We start from the raw sequence: 20,130 nt of genomic DNA, 5'->3' as shown, positions 1-20,130 counted from the left end.
CTTTTTATACTCCTGAGTCAGCTTGTCAGGCGAAGACGAGAACATAACGATGTTGGATCGTGGCAAGCATTGACAGAGGCGAGCTTGCCTCCACAGCAATACTCCACCAAGAAATGGAGGGAAGCCCCGGTGGTGGTGGCACACGCCTTTGGTCCCAACATTTGGGAGGCAGAAGCAGACAGAACTCCACATTTGAGTCCAGCGTGGTGCACAGAGCAAGTTCCAGGACAGCCAAGGCTATATAGTGAGACCCTGTCTAGTAAAACCAAAAACCAAAAGAGAGAGAGAGAGGAGAAAGAGAGAGGTGGGGTGAGGAGGAGGGAAGGGGGAGGGAGAAGGGGAGAAGGGGGAGGGGAGAGGGGGGAGAGAGAGGGAGGGAGAGGGAGAGGAAAAACGTCTCTAGTCAAATTTAGTTGGTACAATTAAACTGAGTTTATACACTATTTTTTTTAATATGATCTCATGCAGCCTAGGAAGCTTTGAACTCACTGTGTAGCTGAGGCTGGAATCCAACTCCTGCCTTCACATCCAAAGTGCTGAGCGGCCCCTGCCCGCACCCCACGGTCAGCTGTGTCTTCACACTTCAAAGGACCATGCAGGCTTTGCAACTTAAAGCATCCGGGGGAAAAGGTGCTAAGTCTCTGACCTGGAAACATCTCTGCTATTCTAGACAGTGAAGCCAGAGTTCCTGTGAGAACAGCTTGGAAGACCTGAAGTTAGCATTTCTATTTCTGTGGAGAGAAACATTCTGGCATTTTCCCACCAAGTCTTATGTGTTGTAAACTTGGTTCCAGTGTGGCAGTGCTGTTGTTATTTGGAGGTGTGACTTCGGCAGGTGATAGGGTCAGGAGGGTGGGTACGTTTGTGGATTAAATGTATTGATTAGCAAGAGACGGATTTGTGAAATAAAATCGTGATTTCCCTGGCACACCTGTTCTGTTCAATGATGTGATGGTTTTTATTGCCTTAGGGCTCACTCAGCGTTGCCCCCAGGGAAGAGCTAGCTCCTCATTAAATGTGGTTGCTTTACCTTGGGATTTTGTAAACTTCTTAATCATAAGAAATTCATTTTCTTCTAGGCACCATGGCTCAAGTCTGTAGACTCAGAAGTGCCAAGGTGGAGGGAGGCACAAGGACCAGAAATTCAAGGTTCTCCTCAATACACAGAAGTGAACTCAAGGCCAGCCTGAATTTCGTCAGATCTTCTCTCAAGGCCTGTACCCTCAAAATGAGATTCCTTTATTCATCAACTACTCCATCTCCTGTACACAGTTACAGCTTCAGAAAATGAACAAGGATGTCTTCACAAAACTTTTTTTTTTTTTGTTATAAATACACGTTTTTTTTGTTGGGTCACGGCATAGGCGGTGCTGTACAGAGCTGGTATAGGCGTGGGGCTGAACGCCACAGAGATAGACAGACACAGAGACTGAGTCCACCCAGCAGGGCAGGCCAGGCAGCATTCTGGGGCCTGTAACACTTGGTTGGTGGGCAAGAGTCATCTGGGAGTCTGGTCCAGGACTGGTGGTCCCCAGACAACTTGGAAGCTCCTTGGTCCATTCCGATTGAGGTCTCGGGTGGTGTTCCAGTGGCACCTGGATTCAGCTTATGTCATTCAGGGCCTTCCGGGTGAACTCGGGCAGTACAAAGGCCGCACGGTGCATGTCCGAGTTATAGTATTTCAGCTGCATCTGCTCCACCTGGGCCTGTGTCAACTGCTGCACTGGCTCCTGGAAGTTGGTGCTCGGGTTTTTGCTACATAGCATGAAGCCGATCTGGCCGCTGGGATAGGTGGGGATGGTACAGTAGGCATAGCTCACCACAGGGAAAAGAGATTTGCAGAAATGCCTCATCTCCTTGATGAGGTCCAGATGCAGCCACTGGCACTCACCCTGGCAGCAGAGGATGCCATCTTCCTTGAGCGCTGTCTTCATGAGCTGGTAATAGGACTCCTTGAAGAGGCTCTCAGCAGGGCCCATGGGGTCCGAGGAGTCGGTGATGATGACGTCGAAGGCATCTTGGTTCTGTTTCATGAACTCAAAGCCATCGCCCACATGGAGAGTCAGCTTTGAGCTGGAGTAGCCGATGGCCATGCCAGGCAGGAACTTCTTAGAGACTTCAATGACATCCTCATCGATCTCGCACTGGACCACAGACTCCACAGAGGGGTGCTTCACCACTTCCCGTAGGACGCCCCCATTTCCACCCCTGATGATCAGCACCTTTCGCGGGTTGGGGTGGCTGCAGAGCGGCAGGTTGGCAATCATCTCCTGGTAGGAGAACTCGTCCCTCTCAGTACACTGGATGACGCCATCCAGAACCAGCACGTTGCCGTAGGTTTTACTGCGGAAGACGAGGATGTCTTGGTACCGCGAGCGCCGGTGGTGCAGCAGCTGCTCCACTTGCAGCGACAGGGCCTGACCAGGTCACAGGCTGCAGGTCTCTCGGAACCAGCCCTCACGGATGGCGGCGGGGCCGGGCGCGGCTGGGCCATCGGGGCCAGGCTCCATGGCGGGCGGGCGGCGCGCGTCGCGGGCCCGGGACTGCAGGCCGCGCGGAGCCCCAGCACAACCGGACCAGCTCTGCCCGCCGCCCGCGCCGCCTTCACAAAACTTTTGATACATATATATAAGTACAGCTCTGAGTCGTCAGCTATCTGGTAGCTCTTCAGTATTGGTGCACACACACCCCAGTATGGAGTTTGATCTGTAGTGTAGGCTGGCTTTGAACCTGTGACCTCCGGTCTGAGCTTCTAGAGTGCTGGGATCACAGGTATGTACCACGCTCAGCTCAAAGCACTGTACCTTGAATGTTGTGCTGATTAGTTTTCAGTCAAGTTGGCACAAGTGACAGTCATATGAGAAATGAAACTTTAACTGAGAAAATGCCTCTTGTAAAGGCAAGCCTATAGGGGCAGTTTCCTGACTAATGATGGATGTGGGGGCCCCAGCTCACTGCGGGTGGTGCCACCTAAGAGCAGATGGTCTTGAGTTGTTTATATAAAAATAAGCTGAGAAAGCGTGGAAAGCAAGCCACTAATGGCTTGGCTCCTTTCAGCTCCTCCTGCCCTCGCCCTGACCTCCTTCCATGTGGACTACGATTGACACTTATAAGCCAAATAAACCCTTTCCTCCCCAAGTTACATTTGTTATACTGTTTATCACAGCAAGAAAAAGAAAATTAGAAATAGTGCCAAATGGAGAAAAAAACAAAACAAAACAAAACAAAAACCACATGGCATTTTAAAGTAGCTTCTGTATCTATACAGAATTTCTCTTCCACCAACAGAGTTCCGGCTCCAACAAAAGCCCTGAGTTGTGCTGTTTTCTGTCATTGTCTTCCATGTTTGTAGTGTGTACAGCATCTTGAGAGCTGTGGTCAGGCCACATATAGTGACACAGGCTTGCTGTCCCCATACTAGGTAGGTGGAGGGCAGAGGCTCAGGAGTCAAGGGTCATTCCTAACTTGAGTGCAGCCGGGACATGACACCTTGTCTCAGAAAGAATGTAGACTGCAAGCAAGAGCTGTGGTCACCTCACCTCTCCAAAACCAGAAAAGGGGGCTCGTGAGAAGGCTTACTAATAGTTTAAGGGCCCCTAATGCCTAGCTTGGAGGCCTGAGTTTGATTTCTAGGAACCACAAGGTGGAAGGAGAAGACCAATTCCTACAAGTTTTCCTCTAGCTTCCACAGGTGCACTGTGCATGTATGTGCTCATACATGTGCACATAAAATAAGTGAAAATAAATCAAACAGTATAAGGTATGCTGCCACCAGATGGTAATAATACTCCCACTGGCCATGCAGCCAAAGGGAAGGCTGTTTAAGGACTGGAATTAGGCTCTCCATGTGCTCACATATATGAACATGTATACACACAGGCTTGCATACATGAACATGCACACAACACACATACACATATGGACACATACATTAACATGTATGAGCATGCATGAACACACACACACGAACACATACATCCATACATGAACATGTATCCACACATACATGACACATATACACACAAATAAAAAACATGCTAGGAAACTTTCAATCTAATGTGACAAGATAAAAGCAATGAGAGGAGTTAATGAACAGAACGTGAACAGAGGGATCCCTGTCTGTTGAGTCTCATCCAAGTAGTGCAGTCTTACACTCACAGCAAGTCTGTCTTGAGCGATAGGGTTACACATGAGCCACCATACGCAGTTTGAAGTAGATCCCCCTCCCCTTCTTATGTACAAGGTCTTACTTTGTAACCCTGGTTGGCCTAGACTTTGGGATGTAGAACAGACTGGCCTTCAACTCATGGTTTCTGCCTCTCAATGCATTACAGGTATGAGCTACCACACTCATCTGAGTGGCTCTTCTTTAATGGGACTCTGAATTCTGACATGACTCGCAGCTGGAAGATTGTGCCTGGTGCTTATGAAGGACCTAGGAAAACGAATGGCTAGTGTATAACTTAAAATTATGTAGCAAAACAATCAAGGAGAAGTAACTAGAGAGAGAGAATTTTAATTATTGGGTTAAAAATTTACACAACCTTGTTGAACATAATATAAGCAACATTAAATTCTAAGTAATACATGTAATTTTTTTCTATGTAGGAATACCATCCATTGAGTAAGCCTGATATAACCACAGTCTGACTGGTCAGTCACCATTTGGAAACTTTGATACAAGACTTTTTCATATGGCACATTTCCAAAACACATTCAAATCTGCTTAATCTTTTAAAACTGATTTGCATGTAACTTTAGAGAGAAAGTTGGTTAAAATTATACACACACATCCACACACACACACACACACACACACACACACACACACACACACCTGTTCTATCTTTTTTATTAGTACAGGCTTCAGCTTTTAATGAAGGCTTTTCTATACATCAAAATATAATCTCATCTAAGGAAAAAAACTACCAAATTCATGAGGTAACAAGGCATACATCATCTAAGGATAGTGCACAGGGGAAATCCAGAGTGCAGGTCAGTGTGTGGTGAATGTGCAACACAGTACATCATAAACAGATTCCTAGATTTCATTCCTAGATTTCCCCCTTATAAAATGTGTATAACCCACAAGCTTATCAAGAGAGCTGGAGACACAGCTCAGTGTAAAGACTAGCCTGCTCAGTGCCCCAGGTTTGGTCCCCAGCACTGCATACAGAACAAACCAACAAAACTCCCCGAAACCTTTGTAGGAAGCATGTGTATGTCACAGCACATGCACCCCTACGGGTATGTGTATATGTGCAAGGATGGGTACACTGCCATGGTGGCATGGTCCTTCCTTGCGGCAGGGTATCTAGTCTTAGACCAGTTTGGCTTCACATCTGGAGCTGGCCCTAGGCTGGAGTTTGTGCTTCTCTTTGGAGAGCATGATGCTGTAAAGCCTGGCTTCTTACTCTGCACAAACAAGATAAAAGAGTTGAATTTACTTTCTGCTGCAGTTTCTAAGTTACCGTTAGGCTTGAAGTTGGTCTTACTAGACAGGAGTTAGAAACATTTGCATTTCCTCCCCAAACACCACAATGATCAGCACTATTGCAGGGCAGAGGTGAATCAAGAATCTGATCTAGTTTCTCAACGAAGTAGACGTCTATGGGCAACAGTTGATCGGCGAAGTGGAGGAACTGTTTTCTATATGCTGCCTGCTAAAGTAACACAATGAAAGGAAAACTTAGGGTGTCAAAACGGCTGGCCCACATTTTCAACTCTGATATCTGACATGCTATGGTAGGTAAATTGCATTCCTGTCAGAAGACTCCACCTTCACAGTCCAGGCATGTTTTAGTTGTGCATATGAAGTTGTTACCTACAGGCTTGGAGCAATGACTGCCGAGTGGAGAATAAGAATGCGTTCACCACTCACTGTTCTGCTGCAACTTCCTTTAGTTTGACATTTTCATTTACTGAAAAATAAGATCTTTATCTGTAGTAAAACATTTTATCTATAATAAAATAAGTTAGAAATAAAATTAATGCCTTTACTGTGTGTTTGTACATGCACCAGAAGATGTCAGATCTGGAATCTTGCAAGCCTTCATGTGGGTGCTGGGAACAGAACTCGGGTCCTCTGAAAGAGCAACAGATGCTCTTAATTGCTGAGACATCTCCATAACATGTTTGCCCCTATTTATTTATGTTTTGGAGACAGGGTCCCTCTACATAGCTCTGGCTGTCCTGGGACTCCCTGTGAGCAGGCTGGCCTTGAACTCACAGAGATCCATCTATATCTGCCTCCTGGGTACTGAGACTAAAGGCTTGTGTCCTGCACTCAGCGTCCTCAGTCATTATTTCTGAAACAAGGTCTTTCTGTGTAGCCTTAGACAGTCTCAGATTCACTGTCTGACCCATGATTGTGATACTCCTGCCTCAGCCTTCAGTTTCCTTTCCATTTCTCTCAGCCCTGCGCTTCACTTTGTGCCGTCCTGTGGTAATCAGTGTGTTTTGTCAATACTGATTGTCTTTAGGAGTCTCTCATTTACAGGTCCTCCTGAAGACTTGGACAGGAAATTAGAGCATCCACACAAGAATTAACCTGTGCAAAAGACTTGTAAAACACCAGAGACTTCACATTTGGAGGACTAATCCTTGTATGCCCAATTTACCTCAGCAAATGCAGTGTTTCTCTGACTTTGTTCTACCCAGACACATGTGAGGAGTACCCTCCTGGCGTACCCAGAGCTACTTTCCCTCTTTCTGGAGACAGGGTCTCACTAGTAGAACTGTCTTAGCTCCCCAAGTGGCTAGAATTGCAGGTGTGCCCTAGCACAGAGCAGAGCTATTTACAAGGGAAGTGACTGGGTGTTGCTGTCCCTAAATCCAAATGGGTGTGAGAGGTAGGGGGACACATAGAACTAATTCTATTGTTTTAGAAAAGCAAAAACTCACCACCACCGTTTGAATGTGGCCAGTCTCCTCTGAATCTCACTGCGGTGGTTTCAGGAGGTAGGACCTTAAGAGCTCACTCAAGAATTTTAATTTTAACAGAGCTGGGCTATTTTGTGGGGCTGTATTAGTTACTGAAAGAAAACTGTTTTACAGTGAGGCTACTATGCCAGGGATGGTGATCCATGCACTTGGAGCACTTGGGAGGCAGAGGCAGACACCAGCCTGGTCTAGATAGTGAGTCCCAGGAGAGTCAGGGCTATGTAGAAAGACTCTGTTTTAAAAACAAAACAACTAAACAAAAACTGAGGCTGCTCCTTCCTCATGGTCTGATTCTTTTGAGCACACCCCCAGGTTCATCTAGTGTGATCTAATGCACTCGAGGCTCTCAGTGCATGAGGCCATGTCAGACTCTGCTCTCCAGGAACATGAACTGAACAAATACCTCTTGTTTATAAATTACCTAGACCCAGGCATTCTGTTACAGCAACATAAACTGTACGATCCATTTACACACTTCATTTTTGAGTGATCAGTGTCAAACATGCCAACCATGACATTCCCTGTGTTAACACTACCCAGTGTCACCTTTTCAGCTGACATACTGCCATGGAGCTACGAAACCATGGCAGCCTGAGAGAGATTTGTTCAGGTCAACCTCTTGATATCCAGACTGTAGCTCTGTGTAAGCCTTTCTTAGTCCTGTCTTATCTTGGGGGCTGCGCCCCAGAGTGGCCCAGTGGTTCGAGCCTGAGGGTACAAACTACCCTAGACGTCCACCTGGGCAGAACAAACCTGAGAAGGTAACACTGGACAACAGCACCATTCATCAAAATCACACAACATATAAGGAAGTTGACTCGGCTGGGTGTGGCGGTGCACACCTGTAATTTTAGCAGTTGGGGAACAGCAGCAGGAAGATGGTCAGAAGTCTATGGGGCCAGCCATGGCTGCATAGTGAGTCTCAGGCTAGCAGGGGCTGTAGGCTGAGAACCTGTTCGAACTAAACAAAATGCACTACAACACACACACACTAAAACAAAACAAGAAGAATAAGCAAATGAACTGTTGGCATGTGTGTGCACAAATGAGGGGAAGTACCTGAGTTATTTCTTTATTCTTAGATAAATAGTCAGTGGTAGATCTAAGGAGGTGCCTTTCTCTCTTCCACTTAACTGTGTCTAAAATAAATGAATATATCCTAAGTTCTCCTTGTGAACACTGAACACATACTGAATATACATTAGTCCTGTGACTTTTGTTCACGAGTGTTGACTCATGGGGACAATGCACCACAAAAAGCAAGGCAGAATACAAGTAACAACTCGGGAGAAGAGAACCAGTATTTATTCACTACATGCCCATATGTTTTAGTGTCCCACCTAGTGCTGAGTCACCACAGACTCAGGCGTTAGTACCTCAGTGTTTCAGATCGGGAACCGAGTTCCTGGCTCATTGAGTAATTCATACAATAGAGAGTTCTCAGGCATGCTTAGGAACACAAATGTTTTGAATTTCAGGGTTTTTTTTTCTTCTGATTTTGGAATATGTGTCTATATATAACAAGATATCTTAGAGATGGGATCCCAGCGTAAACATAAAATTCATTGTTTTGTATATGCACTTACACGTGTGGCCTGAAGGTATTTTGTATGTGTGTTGTGTGTAGTGTGATAGTATATGTTGGTCAGAGTGACATCAGATGTAGAGTTTCGTTCTAAACCTGGAGGTCATCAATTCACCTGACTGGCTGGCTGTCAAAGCCCTGGGGTCTCCTGTCTCTGCCCCCTGCACTGGTATTACAATGTGCACTACATGCCTGGTTTTAAGTGATGCCAGGAACCCACGGTCAGGTCCTTGGACTCCCACAGCAGAGACTTTGCCCACTGAACCATCTCCCAGCCCTTGCCTAAAGATAATTTTACATAATAAAAATTTATTATATGTTATTAGTGTGGGGGTGTAAGTGGGCAAGTTGCAACCATGGCACATGTGTAAAGGTTAGAGAACACCTCTCGGGAGTTGTTTTTCTCCTTTTGCTGTGGACTCTGGAAATAAAATTTAGGTTTCAAGTTTGCAAAACAAACTGCTTTGCTCCCTGAGCACCTCAGTGACTTTTATATAATATAATGGAATTTTCCAGTCACGGAGTCATATCTCTTAGAAGGTGTCAGGTTTGAGGAGCTGAAGTCGGGCTGGGATTTGAACAGACTTTAAAGCTTGTGCTCTTGACAGTTATATTAGACATTATGGGTCTCAGTGTTGATTTGAGAGGGTTATACTCTGTGGGGGTTTCTGGGATAGTACAGTTGGAACTCAGTGGATGTACTGTATTGCTGTAACAACAGAATAGTATTCTATACAAGAAGGGCTCATTTTCTATCGTGTGTGTGTGTGTGTGTGTGTGTGTGTTTTATACTAGGAATTAAACTTTGAGGATGGCAGGTAAGTACCTTATAACTGAGCTAATAATCCTAGTCCTTTTCTCAACATTTTCTTTCTAAGAAGCTTTTTAAAAAAATCTTTGATATGTGTGTGTATGCATAAATATTTGTATAAGTGTATATATATGTGTGTGTGTGTGTGTGTGTGTGTGTGCGCGCGCGCGCGCGCGCGCCGTGTGTAGGCGAGTGACACTGGAGACCTGAAGAGGCATTAGATACTCTTGAGGTGGAGTTATAGATGGTTGTGAGCCACCTGGTGTGGGTACTGGGAATTGAACTCAGGTCCTCTACAAGAACAGCATACTCTTAGCTGCTGAGCTGTCTCTCCAGGATCTCTTCCTCTGTAGTGTGAGTTACCCAGACCCACCTTGAATTTGTGGTCCTTTTGCATTAAGTCACTCCGGGAGCTGGTTTTACAGGTCTATGGCACTGTGCCTGGTTGAGCAAACACTTTTTAAAGCAGTGCTGAGAACTGAACTCAGAGCCTTGCACATGCCGTAAGTTTCCTCCCACTGAGCTGTTCACTCTCTGAAATCCCCTTTCCTCTTTCCTCTACTAGGTCTCGTGTAGAACTTGCTGGTCCCCTGCTTCTACTTCCCTAGTGCTGGGACTACATGCACGTGGCACCACCCCGTGAGAACCAAGGACTTCAGCTCTAAGACTCTAAGTACTGACAACTGTCTGGGTACCCCTTCTCTGAGTGTCTTCCTCTGCAGCATCTGAACTCTCTGAGGGAAGATGGCATCTTGTTTGCTTCTGGACACCTCAGTGTCCAGTAAAGGAGCTGCCATACAGTAGGTGTGGGGCAGAGGCTGTTAGTGTGTGGATGCCTGTGTGAAGAAGTAGAGCAACCTTGTCTCACGTTCTTGACATTAAATCACAAATCATCAATATTTGAAATAAGATTTCAGTTTTTAATCCAAAGCATCCTTTTCCACCTCCGGTGACATGATGACCCCTGTGCTCTTCACCTAGTGGGACTGACGTGCTAATTGGAGAGATCAGAGAACCTGTATGACAAAGAGTCAAGCAAAAATACTACCTCATTGAGCCTCGGCTTTTCAGTCCTCCTTACTGAAGGGCTAGAATTCTCTGGACTTTTCAAAAAAGTAGGCTGCTTTTGCAGAGTAGGAGCAAGTCTTGCCCTTCCCTACAAGGATTGAGTGAGAAGTTTTTCAGTTGATCCATCCCTTAGCTACCCAGTCAAATACTCCTGAAAGCATTCTCTCTTTAGAAAGCAAGAGTCTGGGCAGGGTGGCCTGGTGGGTATGGTAGCTGCAAACAAGGTAGAGAGGTGCCCCCCCCCGACCCTCATCTCAACCCCCGGCCACTCTAGCTGAGCCTGGCTAACACACCCCAACTTCACCTTCTTGCAGGAACAATTCCCCTGCCATACCTGAGGAAAGGACCCGTGGTCTGAGGCTGAAACCTGCTCAGACACATCCCAGGAAGTGCTCTGACCTCAAAACAGAAAGCACCCCTGCTTCCCACCGCCCCTTCTAGTGTGGAGTAAACTCTAGCCCTGTCTCCTGCTTTATGAGACACGAGCAAGCGGTAGACGTAGGCAGCAGGGACGCTTACTGAGGAACTTTCTGTTAACTTTAACTCCCGCATCAAGTAGTTCTTCTGGTATTGCTCATTCCGCTGTTTTCTCGTCTGAAGTCTTTTCTTTTTGGGATTCTTTAACACCATCTTCTGATTCAGCTGTTTTAGAAATTACAGAGAGACTGGTCAGAAGAGATGGCATAGTTCACACATCCTCACACGCAGTCTTCAGTGCCAGTCTGTGCGTGTGGTAGCCTGTCATGTGAGCCTTGCTTGTTTGTATGGAGAATAGGCCGATAACTCAACCACCTTTTTTTCAGAGGCTATTCCCTGGCTGAACATGCCTGAGTCCCATGGACGTGGGCCAGTGCCCACATGTGAGTGATTTATGATACAGGTCCAGATGACAGGATAAACGGTCAGGCTGGGGTCACTCTGACTACTGAGGTATGGCTACAGCCTGGCGTTGCTGTAAAGAAGCTCCAGCAGTGAAATCCTCTGGGGTAGGGTGATCGGCTAGGGCAGTATTTCACACTGGTGACCGAAACCAGGAAGCCACTCATGGTAGGCAAGTGCCTTCCTCCTCAGCAGCACCTTGGGACTATGGCTATATTTCCTGAAGATTCTAGGACCGTTGGAACATTTCCCAAATTATCTGGTGTTATGGTGTTTAAAGGTTTGTTGTTTTTAATGTTTTAGGTGTATACAAGAATCAGTACCCTCTTACCTCATCTGCTACGCTCTGGAGACGGATCGGAGGACCATCTGAGAGGGAGCTGTCTGAGCCGCTCGTGCTGGCACCACAAGGAGAGAACAAGAAGAGAGACAAGGAAGAGCTGTTATTAAAGGAGGCAGAGGCTCTGTGTCAAGTTCACGTCGGTAGAGCAAAGCAAAGGCTGACCAGATGGTAGAGGGTAGGACGGACCATGTGTAGCCAGTGTACAGAACTCGGCAACCCGATTTCCCTGAGACAGAGGCTTTTTCTTCATCTCCTTTTGGATGACACTAATTCTCGAAAGCCAGAATCCACCAGTTATTCTGGGAAAACTTGCCGAATGTGCCAATAAATAAAGGTGATAAATAATCAGCAGGCTAAACACTATAAAAATGACTTCAAGAACTTTTAGCCAGGTGCAGTGGCGCACAGCTGTAACAGCAGCAGGTGCAGTGGTGCACAGCTGTAACAGCAGCAGGTGCAGTGGCGCACAGCTGTAACAGCAGCACTTGGAACACTGAAATGGGAAGACAGCAACCAGAAACCCTGTCCCTTCTCGATAAAGAAAACCGAGCTGGAGGCAAAGGCAAGTGGGTTTCTCAGAACTGGAGGCCATCCTGGTTTACATAGTAAATTACAGGCCAGTCAGGTGTACATGTGAGACCCTGTCTCAAAAATGCCAAGCAAAAAACAAGCATACACACACCAAAAAATAAAAATAAAAAAGGAAGGGAGAAGGAGAGAGAGAGGGATGGAGGGAGGAAGGGAGGGAGAGAGGGAGGGAGGGAGGAAGGGAGGGAGAGAGGGAGGGAGGGAGGGAGGGAGGGAGAGAGGGAGGGAGGGAGGGAGGGAGGGAGAGAGGGAGGGAGGGAGGGAGGGAGGGAGGGAGGGAGGAAGAGATGGTTCAGGGATTAAGAGCACTGGCTCTTTCAGGGAATCTGGGTTCAGTTCCCAGTGCCCAGCTCCTCCCCCCATTTTGCTCCCTCCCCTCAGTGTGCAAGGAGGAGTGCAACCACATCGGAACAGGAAGGAAGGACTATCTTCTGTCATCTAATTTCCAATATGCTATTTATTATCAAAGGCACCTCCAGTCAGGAAGGAGCCTTCAAAGATGCTGGGCTGCTGGCCAATAGACTCTGTAGTCCCTTTTGTAGATAACAGACTACGTCAGCCGATGGATATCAAGGCATTAGTTGTAATAAGTTCTAGAAAATGTCAGTCATGTGCACACGCAGAGGACAATCTCACCATTCCTAGCTTGCCTTTATGTGTATTTGTGGAATGGACAAGTAGATCCCCAGAGAGCCATGTGGCATCTGACTTTCTGGCAGAGAAGCTGGCAAACCGTGTCTTCTGTTTCTCAGCTAAGTAGGTTAGTTTCCTGCTGAGTCAGCTATTGTGTACCGTCTGGCTGCCTTGGCCGGCTGTTGCTTCTGGGCTCTATGTATCAGTGAGTTGACATACACAGGACATTTTGTTTTTCGGGCTGCAGGGCGTAGTACAGTGGGCTGAGGAATGGAAGAGTAATGAGTTCGCAGGCTTCTCAGATTCCAGTTGCACCCACTCCTGCATCCTAAAATCAGGCAGGTGAATCCACAAAGGTACTGTCAGGGACCAGAACAATGGAGAACATGAGGAAGAAGACAGTTTTTATATTCCACCACGGGCTTTTGTAACTCTGAGATTCTGGGTTCTTATGGTGGTGTCTCTTCATATCGTCCTGACTTTCCTGGAACTTGCTATGTATATCAGGCTGGCCTTGTACCTACAGAGATCTGCCTACATCTCCTCCAGAGTGCTGAAATTAAAGGCATGTGCTCCACACCCAGCTGGGGTCTCAGGACATGGATGTACTCTTAAGTTGCATAGACATGCTTTTAATCCAGCAGAGGTAGACAGATCCAGATTGCTGGGGTGATACAGTAAGACCTTGTCTCGAAATAAATAGATGACAGACAGACAAACAGACAGACAGACAAAGAGGACATGGTGTCACATAAATGTGAACCAGGCTTTCCTTAAATTCCCAATCCCCCTGCCTCTGTCTCCCAAGTACTGGGATCCAGGATGTCTTACCAATCACTGATTGTTTTGAAATAAAGTTTGTTACCTGGATTCAATGTCAGACAAAGGAATGTCACTCCAGTTTCCTTCTAAATCCATATCTTGTCCAAAGTTATTCAACTTCTTGTGGATCTCCTGCTGTAAGAGCTCTTTAAGCTCATGGAGACACTGAGTGTACTGCAGCAGAGAGAAAGACCGTTAATAAGCTACTCATGGAATGGTTTGCAATGTACGCTGAAAGGTGCTTAATTTATTGATGGGTTAAGCTGTAAGACCCTCTACGAAAGGCAGCAGGTGTTACATAGGCTATAAAAGAGAAGCAACTTTAAAGCAGACCAGTGACCACCGTCTCAGCCACTTTTCTCTGCCTATAACTCACTTTTGCAATTGTCTCATTTCTTTTCCTAAGGTGCAAGCAAAGTGTAGTGGATGGAAAAAAAATGCCCCCTGATGCCCATAGTGAGTGGCGGATCAAGATGGAGCTCGGGAAGGACGAGCTGGATCCAGGTGGACTTAGTTGGCGTTAGGAAAGAGAGAAACATGACAAGACTTGGTCAACAGGGATTAAGCCATCAGTGGAAGAGGCGGGACCGGTCAAGTCATCAAGCTCCCAAATTAAGGAACTTCTTATAGCATCACACTCCACTCTGAATGAATGCACACTGCCCACTAACCATACACAAGATTACATACAAAGGTGCACGGGAGACAGTCATCTGCAGCCTCACTTCCCACGCACCTCCCTGGGCCAAGACAGCACTAGAAAGCAACAGCATCATTTGCTCAGCAACCGTTTTGTGCATCTCCAGATTTCCGCATGTGCTAAGATGGAAATGGAAGCATCAAGTGCAGTGCCTGCTACAAGGCCGAGGACCTGGAGCTATCACTGCACAGCCCTCGTCACATACAGAGGACACCAGAGCTGACACCACTGCTTTCCTGTCGCTGAAAACATTATACAGGCAGAACCAGCTACAGCCAGAGATACACTAATCTGATACTAGTAAACTATCATCTTTCTGTAAGAGAAAAACAAACAAAAAGGCATGCAGTAGAAAGGCTGGAATTGACAACATCCAGTAGCATCTGAGCCACCCAAGTGGAGGTGCTGAGCCATGCTGACAGCAGTGGTGTGTGTGTGTGTGTGTGTGTGTGTGTGTGTGTGTGTGTGTGTGGTGTGCTCACAGTCAAGCTCAACCGGAGGCAATCTAAGAACACACTGCCACAAACACCTCAGATTCAGTATTCATTTGACGTGAATTAAGTTTTGTTTGTTGAGTGTTTAGAAACCTTTACTGTCTCCAGACTGTTTGGGATCCCACACAATCAGTTAACAATCTTTGTTTGAGATCACAATCCACAATTTATACAAGTTGTTCTGCCCAGAAAAAAAGTTACAATCCTTGACCAGGAGAGGTTCTTCATTTAGAAGAGCAGGTAAAAGTAGTTTTAAAAAGATAGATTTTATTCCCCCAGCATTTTATTATTAGAATTTTCAAACATACAACATGGTTGAAAGAATTCTACAGGACTATGAATATATCGTCCCCTCAATTTCAAAGTGAAAACTTCTTCACTAGTGCAGGTTTAGTCATCCCTCTGATTCCCTAAGCCATGTGCTCAGAAGAGTTTTAATAGTCAGACATACTAGTTTCCATCAGGAATTTGGAACTCTGACCAGCACTTTAATTGCAAGTTATCACAAACATGATGGGAGGAAGTCTATGGTAATGATGGAAGGAAGTCCACAGACATGATGGAAGGAAGTCCACAGACATGATGGAAGGAAGTCTACGGTAATGATGGAAGTTCACAGGAGGCAGCACCTCCTCTTCCTGCCGGCGATCAAGTCATGAATTCCTGTGACGAATACAGACTCTACTAAATGCAAATGACAACGTCCTGCTCTTTACAAAGAAAGCTCCTTTTGAACAGTTTTGAAATTTCAACCTTGAAATTCTAGTGCTTGCCAGCCACATGATGCTGGGACATGAGTATTAAGGAGAAAAATCTACACTGTAGGGTTGAGGAATAGGAGGTTCTAGAACACTTGTACAAAGTACTGGCTACCATCACTACGAGGTGCTGTCTGTGGATCTCAGCTTGTGAAATGCAGTGGTCTTCAAGGTATTGATAACCATCTAATGGGGGCTAGAACTAGCCTCTAATTGGTTTGAAGATTTACTAGACTTACTAATGTGTAACAGACAGAACACGGTGAGAATGCTTAGCTTAAGAATAAGCATAGTGGCTTTCATCTTGTTTTCTCCCAAGAAAGCTAGCTGGCATGTCAAGGGGAAAAAAATCTAGGAACTTGGAATAGAAGAACCTCTGTCAACAACCAGCAAAGAGCTATGGACACCTCCTGCCAAACAGCCCTCTGCAGACTGACTTTTCTATGCTACTGAGGTTATCCTGAACTTTGAGCCTAGCTGAGTATCTTCACTCAACCTTGCAGGACTGCAAACTAGACTCACTCAGCCAGGCAGTGCTCAAATTTCCTAGGATTTTGCCAAATCCATTTCTAAACCATATAAGTCTGGGGATAATTTGTTGTACAGTAATGGATAACTAAAAAAGAATGTAGGTGTTTCAAATTTAAAAAAAAAAAGAAGAAGAAGAAAAGAAAGAGTTTCTGTGGTCCTGGTGTTTCTTCACAGCAATAAAACCCTAAGACAGAAGGAACAGTTTCAGCCATGTTCTGACTTTGGCCCATAGCAAGTGTGGTTTGGATACAGACATAGTTCAGTAGAAGAGGTCTTGCCTCACACGAGTGAGGAGGACTCGTGTTCCATCTCTAGCACTACTAGAGGGACGCGCTGATTAAACAGCTCTTCTCACTCTTCATCAAGCTTTGCATCGAGGGCAGCACATGTCAAGCCAACACCTAACCCGGAGCGTGAGAGGTGGGTTGCTATGGTTACACACCCTTCCAGACTGAGCAAAGGAGTGAGGAAGAGCCACCGGAAGAAGATGGCCTAAGGAAGCCTCATGCTTCAGGACAGAGGTGAGCTTGAGCATGCTGGCAGTGGAAGGAAGAAATGAGTGAGAAAACTCAGGATCCAGAACAGAAAAAGCAACTAGTGAGGTCTAACGTTACTTAGGCAAGCTACAGGAGCGCCCACTACTGCAGAGGGCAGGATTAGTTTTAGCAAAAGGAATATGCCGTGTGTGATTCTTCTGAACTAGAAGACAATGAAGTATGCCTAGTGTGGCCAGGAGTAAACCTGTAATTTAGGAGAGAGTGCCAGAGGGTGCTCCCATCTTTCTAGGTGGGTTATCAAGAGTTAGCATTTGTTGGCCAGTTACAGGTTAGGGGTTTTATTTACTCTGGTGATAAAAACATCAGGTTTAATATATATGTATGTATGTATATATATATATATGCACACACACACACATATATATACAGAGAGAGAGAGAAGAAGAAGAACAAGAAGAACAAGAAGAGGAAGAAGAGGAAGAAGAAGAGGAAGAGGAAGAAGAGGAAGAAGAAGAAGAGGAAGAGAAAAAAGATGATGATGACAAAGGTCATCTAGGTAGACTCTGGTCCCATGTGAAATCAGCCCTAAATCTTTCAGCAGAGTAGTGGTACAACACTTCTGAAAATTCCACTTTTACCTTGGTTTGGTCAGGATCACAGAAATCCAGGATAGTGTCACAGACAAGATAACCCAGGGATTTCAGGTCCTCAACGGTAAAGTGAGTGTCTCTTTTACTACCTGGGGGGGGGGGGGAAATCAGCATTTCTTATTAGATTAAAAAAAAAAAAACTGGAAATGGAGAGATGGCTTAGCAGTTAAGAGCATCTGCTGCTCTTTCTCAGAATCCAGGTTAGGATCCCTGAACCCACATGGTAGCTTACAATCATCCAAAACTCTAGTTCCAGGGGAGCCAGCGCCTCCTGCTGGATTCTGCACACAGTGCATGCACACGGTGTAGACAACACACACACACACACACACACACACGAATATAAAACAATTTTAATTTAGTTATGTGTAGTTATATGTTTCTGTGCACATGTGCCCAGGGAGACCAGAAGTGTTTGTTCCTCTGGAGCTGGAGTTCTAGGCATTGTGAGCTGTCTGACGACATCGCTGCTAGGACTGAATCTAGATCTTCTGCAGGAATGGTGAGCATTCTTAGCCACTGTTCTCTCTCCAGCCCTAAATCTTTTATTTTAAAAATATTCATGGGCTGGAGAGATGGCTCAGTGGTTAAGAGCACAGAGGTCCTAAGTTCAGTTCCCAGCAACCACATGGTGGCTCACAACCATCTGTACTGAGATCTGATGCCCTCTTCTGGTGTGTCTGAAGACAGCTGCAGTGTGCTCACAGACATTAAATAAAAAAATCTTTTTAAAAATTTCGTATTTATTTATGAATATAAACGTTTTTCTTCATGTACGGCTGCACCATGAATATTTGGTGAGTTTGAAGGTCAGAAGAGGGTGTTAGATCCCCTGCAACTAGAATTACTGATGGTTGTTAGCACAGAGGTACTGGAAATTGAACCCAGATCCTCTTCAAGAGCAGTGCTCTTTACAAGTAAGCCGTCTTCCCACCTTCCTAAATCTTACTGGCTAAGTGCAAATCTATGTTGTGAACAGCTTTTTAGAAAAATACCATCCTCAAAGGGCTGGAGAAATGGCTCAGCATTAATAGTGCTTCCACAGGACCAGATTGGTGTCAGCACCCACATTGGGTCACATACAACTGCCTAAAACTCCAGCTCCAGGGATCTAACACCTTTTTCTGACTCCAACCCACAACAACATACACAAACACACACACACACTCACATCTCATCACACCATACACAGAGACAGTACACACACAGTATACATACACATGGCACACATACACACACACACACACACACACAGTATACATACACATGGCACACATATACACACACACACACACACACACACATACACACACAGTATACATACACACCCCACCTCCACCCTCCCACATTATACAGACAGACAGACACAATGCACATGAATAAAAATAACAGTAAGCTTAAAATACCACTTTTTTACTCTGGAATAGTGTGTTTCTGGAGAGGATAGCTCTTCTAGCTTCAGTATGGTTCAGAAGACTCTTTGACAATGAAACAGTTCATTATTATGGTAGCCGGTGCTACATAGTAAAGCAATATTTACAGTCTGGTGTTATTTTCATCATTTAGAGGGAATATGAGCCTCAAAGACGTTGGACAACTGACCCAGGGTCACAGAACTGATAAGTGCAGCTGGAAGTCCAAACGTAACCTTTCTGATCCAGGTCCCACACGGTGTTTGGAATTCCCTTCTGCAGCCTTCCCCACCTGGCTTTCCCTTGCCGGACTCTCCTCTTACCCAGGGTAGACCCGCCAAAGGTAGACTCCATAGTGTAGCTGTTGATGATGCCCATCCTCCACATCACCACTCTTCCCGTCCCTTCTTTGCATTTTTGGACCTTAAAGTTGCAGCTGTCGAAAGAGAACTAGAGAGAGACCCACCGTCTTTGTTAATTATCTAAACTAGCAAGTACAAGATGTCTAAGAATCATTAATATGAAAACAAGAATGGGTCTTTGGGAGCTTCTTACATGTTATTTTCTAGAGCATATTGCATCAGGACACTTTTGAACAATAAAATGTTGGTATCAGGTAAGGAGCTCTGCAATTGCCTGGGTTGGGGAGATACCAGGTCTCTCAGAATTTAATGTGGACTTTGATCTTCCAAGGCAAAGAAACAGATGACTCCACTGTCCAGCTTTATTTTCCAGAGTGCCTTGCCAGATGAGAATCCCCGGGATCTGGGAACACTGACACACCTGGTTTTCTTAAGTCTTTTCCTGACATGTAGCCCCCAAAGGCTTCCGACCCTTCTGCCTCCACCGTTTGAACACTGGGATTCCATGTGTGTGTTCCACATGGGCTCTATCATTTCTGTCGCAAAATATGAACTTTCAGATCTAGTTTTTTTCCCAAATAAGATTTTTTCCCTTTGGTTTTTGAGACAGGGTTTTTCTGTGTAATGCCTCTAGATGTCCCGGAACTTACTCTGTAGATCAGGCTGGTCTCGAAATCACCGAGATCTGCCTTCTGCCTGCTGTGATTAAAGGCAGTGTGTCACAACTGCCTGGCATCTAAATATGAATTTTGATTTATGTTTCTCACCCCCATAGTTTCTGAGCTCTCCCTGTCTCTGTGGTGTTAAGCTTTTTACTCAGAGTCTGATGCCTTCCTTTGCCTTTTATGCCCAGTTCAGCTTGGCATCACCAGGGCTGTAGCATGCTTACCTTGTCTGGTGCATTCTTGCTCAACATTAAAGGAAAGACCCGCTCATGAAGCCAGTGCTTGCGGCTGTTGCTGTGACAACCATACAGAAAGATGTTGTTCTTGCGGCTGTGCCCATGGAAATCACAGTACAAGAGAACCTCTCTCTCTTCCAGAAGTCTATTGAGG

At 45.6% G+C, this 20,130-nt stretch overlaps 2 protein-coding genes across 2 annotated transcripts in view; both read right to left on the bottom strand.

Moving 5' to 3' along the window:
* Positions 1–1,378: 1,378 nt before the first annotated feature.
* LOC308431384 (spermidine synthase-like) lies at positions 1,379–2,510 on the bottom strand (the record flags this gene model as incomplete). The annotated part of the gene is given in 2 exon segments (XM_080930832.1): positions 1,379–2,426; positions 2,430–2,510. Coding segments are annotated over 2 exon segments (906 nt in total). The 3' UTR covers positions 1,379–1,601.
* Positions 2,511–5,241: 2,731 nt separating this feature from the next.
* Positions 5,242–20,130, bottom strand: part of AGBL2 (AGBL carboxypeptidase 2) — a gene marked incomplete at both ends in the record, with an annotated part of 35,280 nt that continues 20,391 nt past the window's right edge. Inside the window, 10 exon segments of the mRNA XM_080931760.1 lie at positions 5,242–5,415; positions 8,002–8,043; positions 8,049–8,075; positions 10,387–10,494; positions 10,926–11,048; positions 11,617–11,683; positions 13,715–13,845; positions 17,290–17,390; positions 19,037–19,163; positions 19,965–20,121. Of these exon segments, the coding sequence (XP_080787886.1) occupies positions 5,242–5,415; positions 8,002–8,043; positions 8,049–8,075; positions 10,387–10,494; positions 10,926–11,048; positions 11,617–11,683; positions 13,715–13,845; positions 17,290–17,390; positions 19,037–19,163; positions 19,965–20,121 (1,057 nt within the window).

The sequence above is a fragment of the Micromys minutus genome, assembly GCF_963924665.1.
Source record: "Micromys minutus genome assembly, chromosome: 17".
In the NCBI taxonomy this organism is placed as follows: Eukaryota; Metazoa; Chordata; class Mammalia; order Rodentia; family Muridae; genus Micromys; species Micromys minutus.
This window is presented reverse-complemented; position numbering and strand designations above follow the sequence as displayed.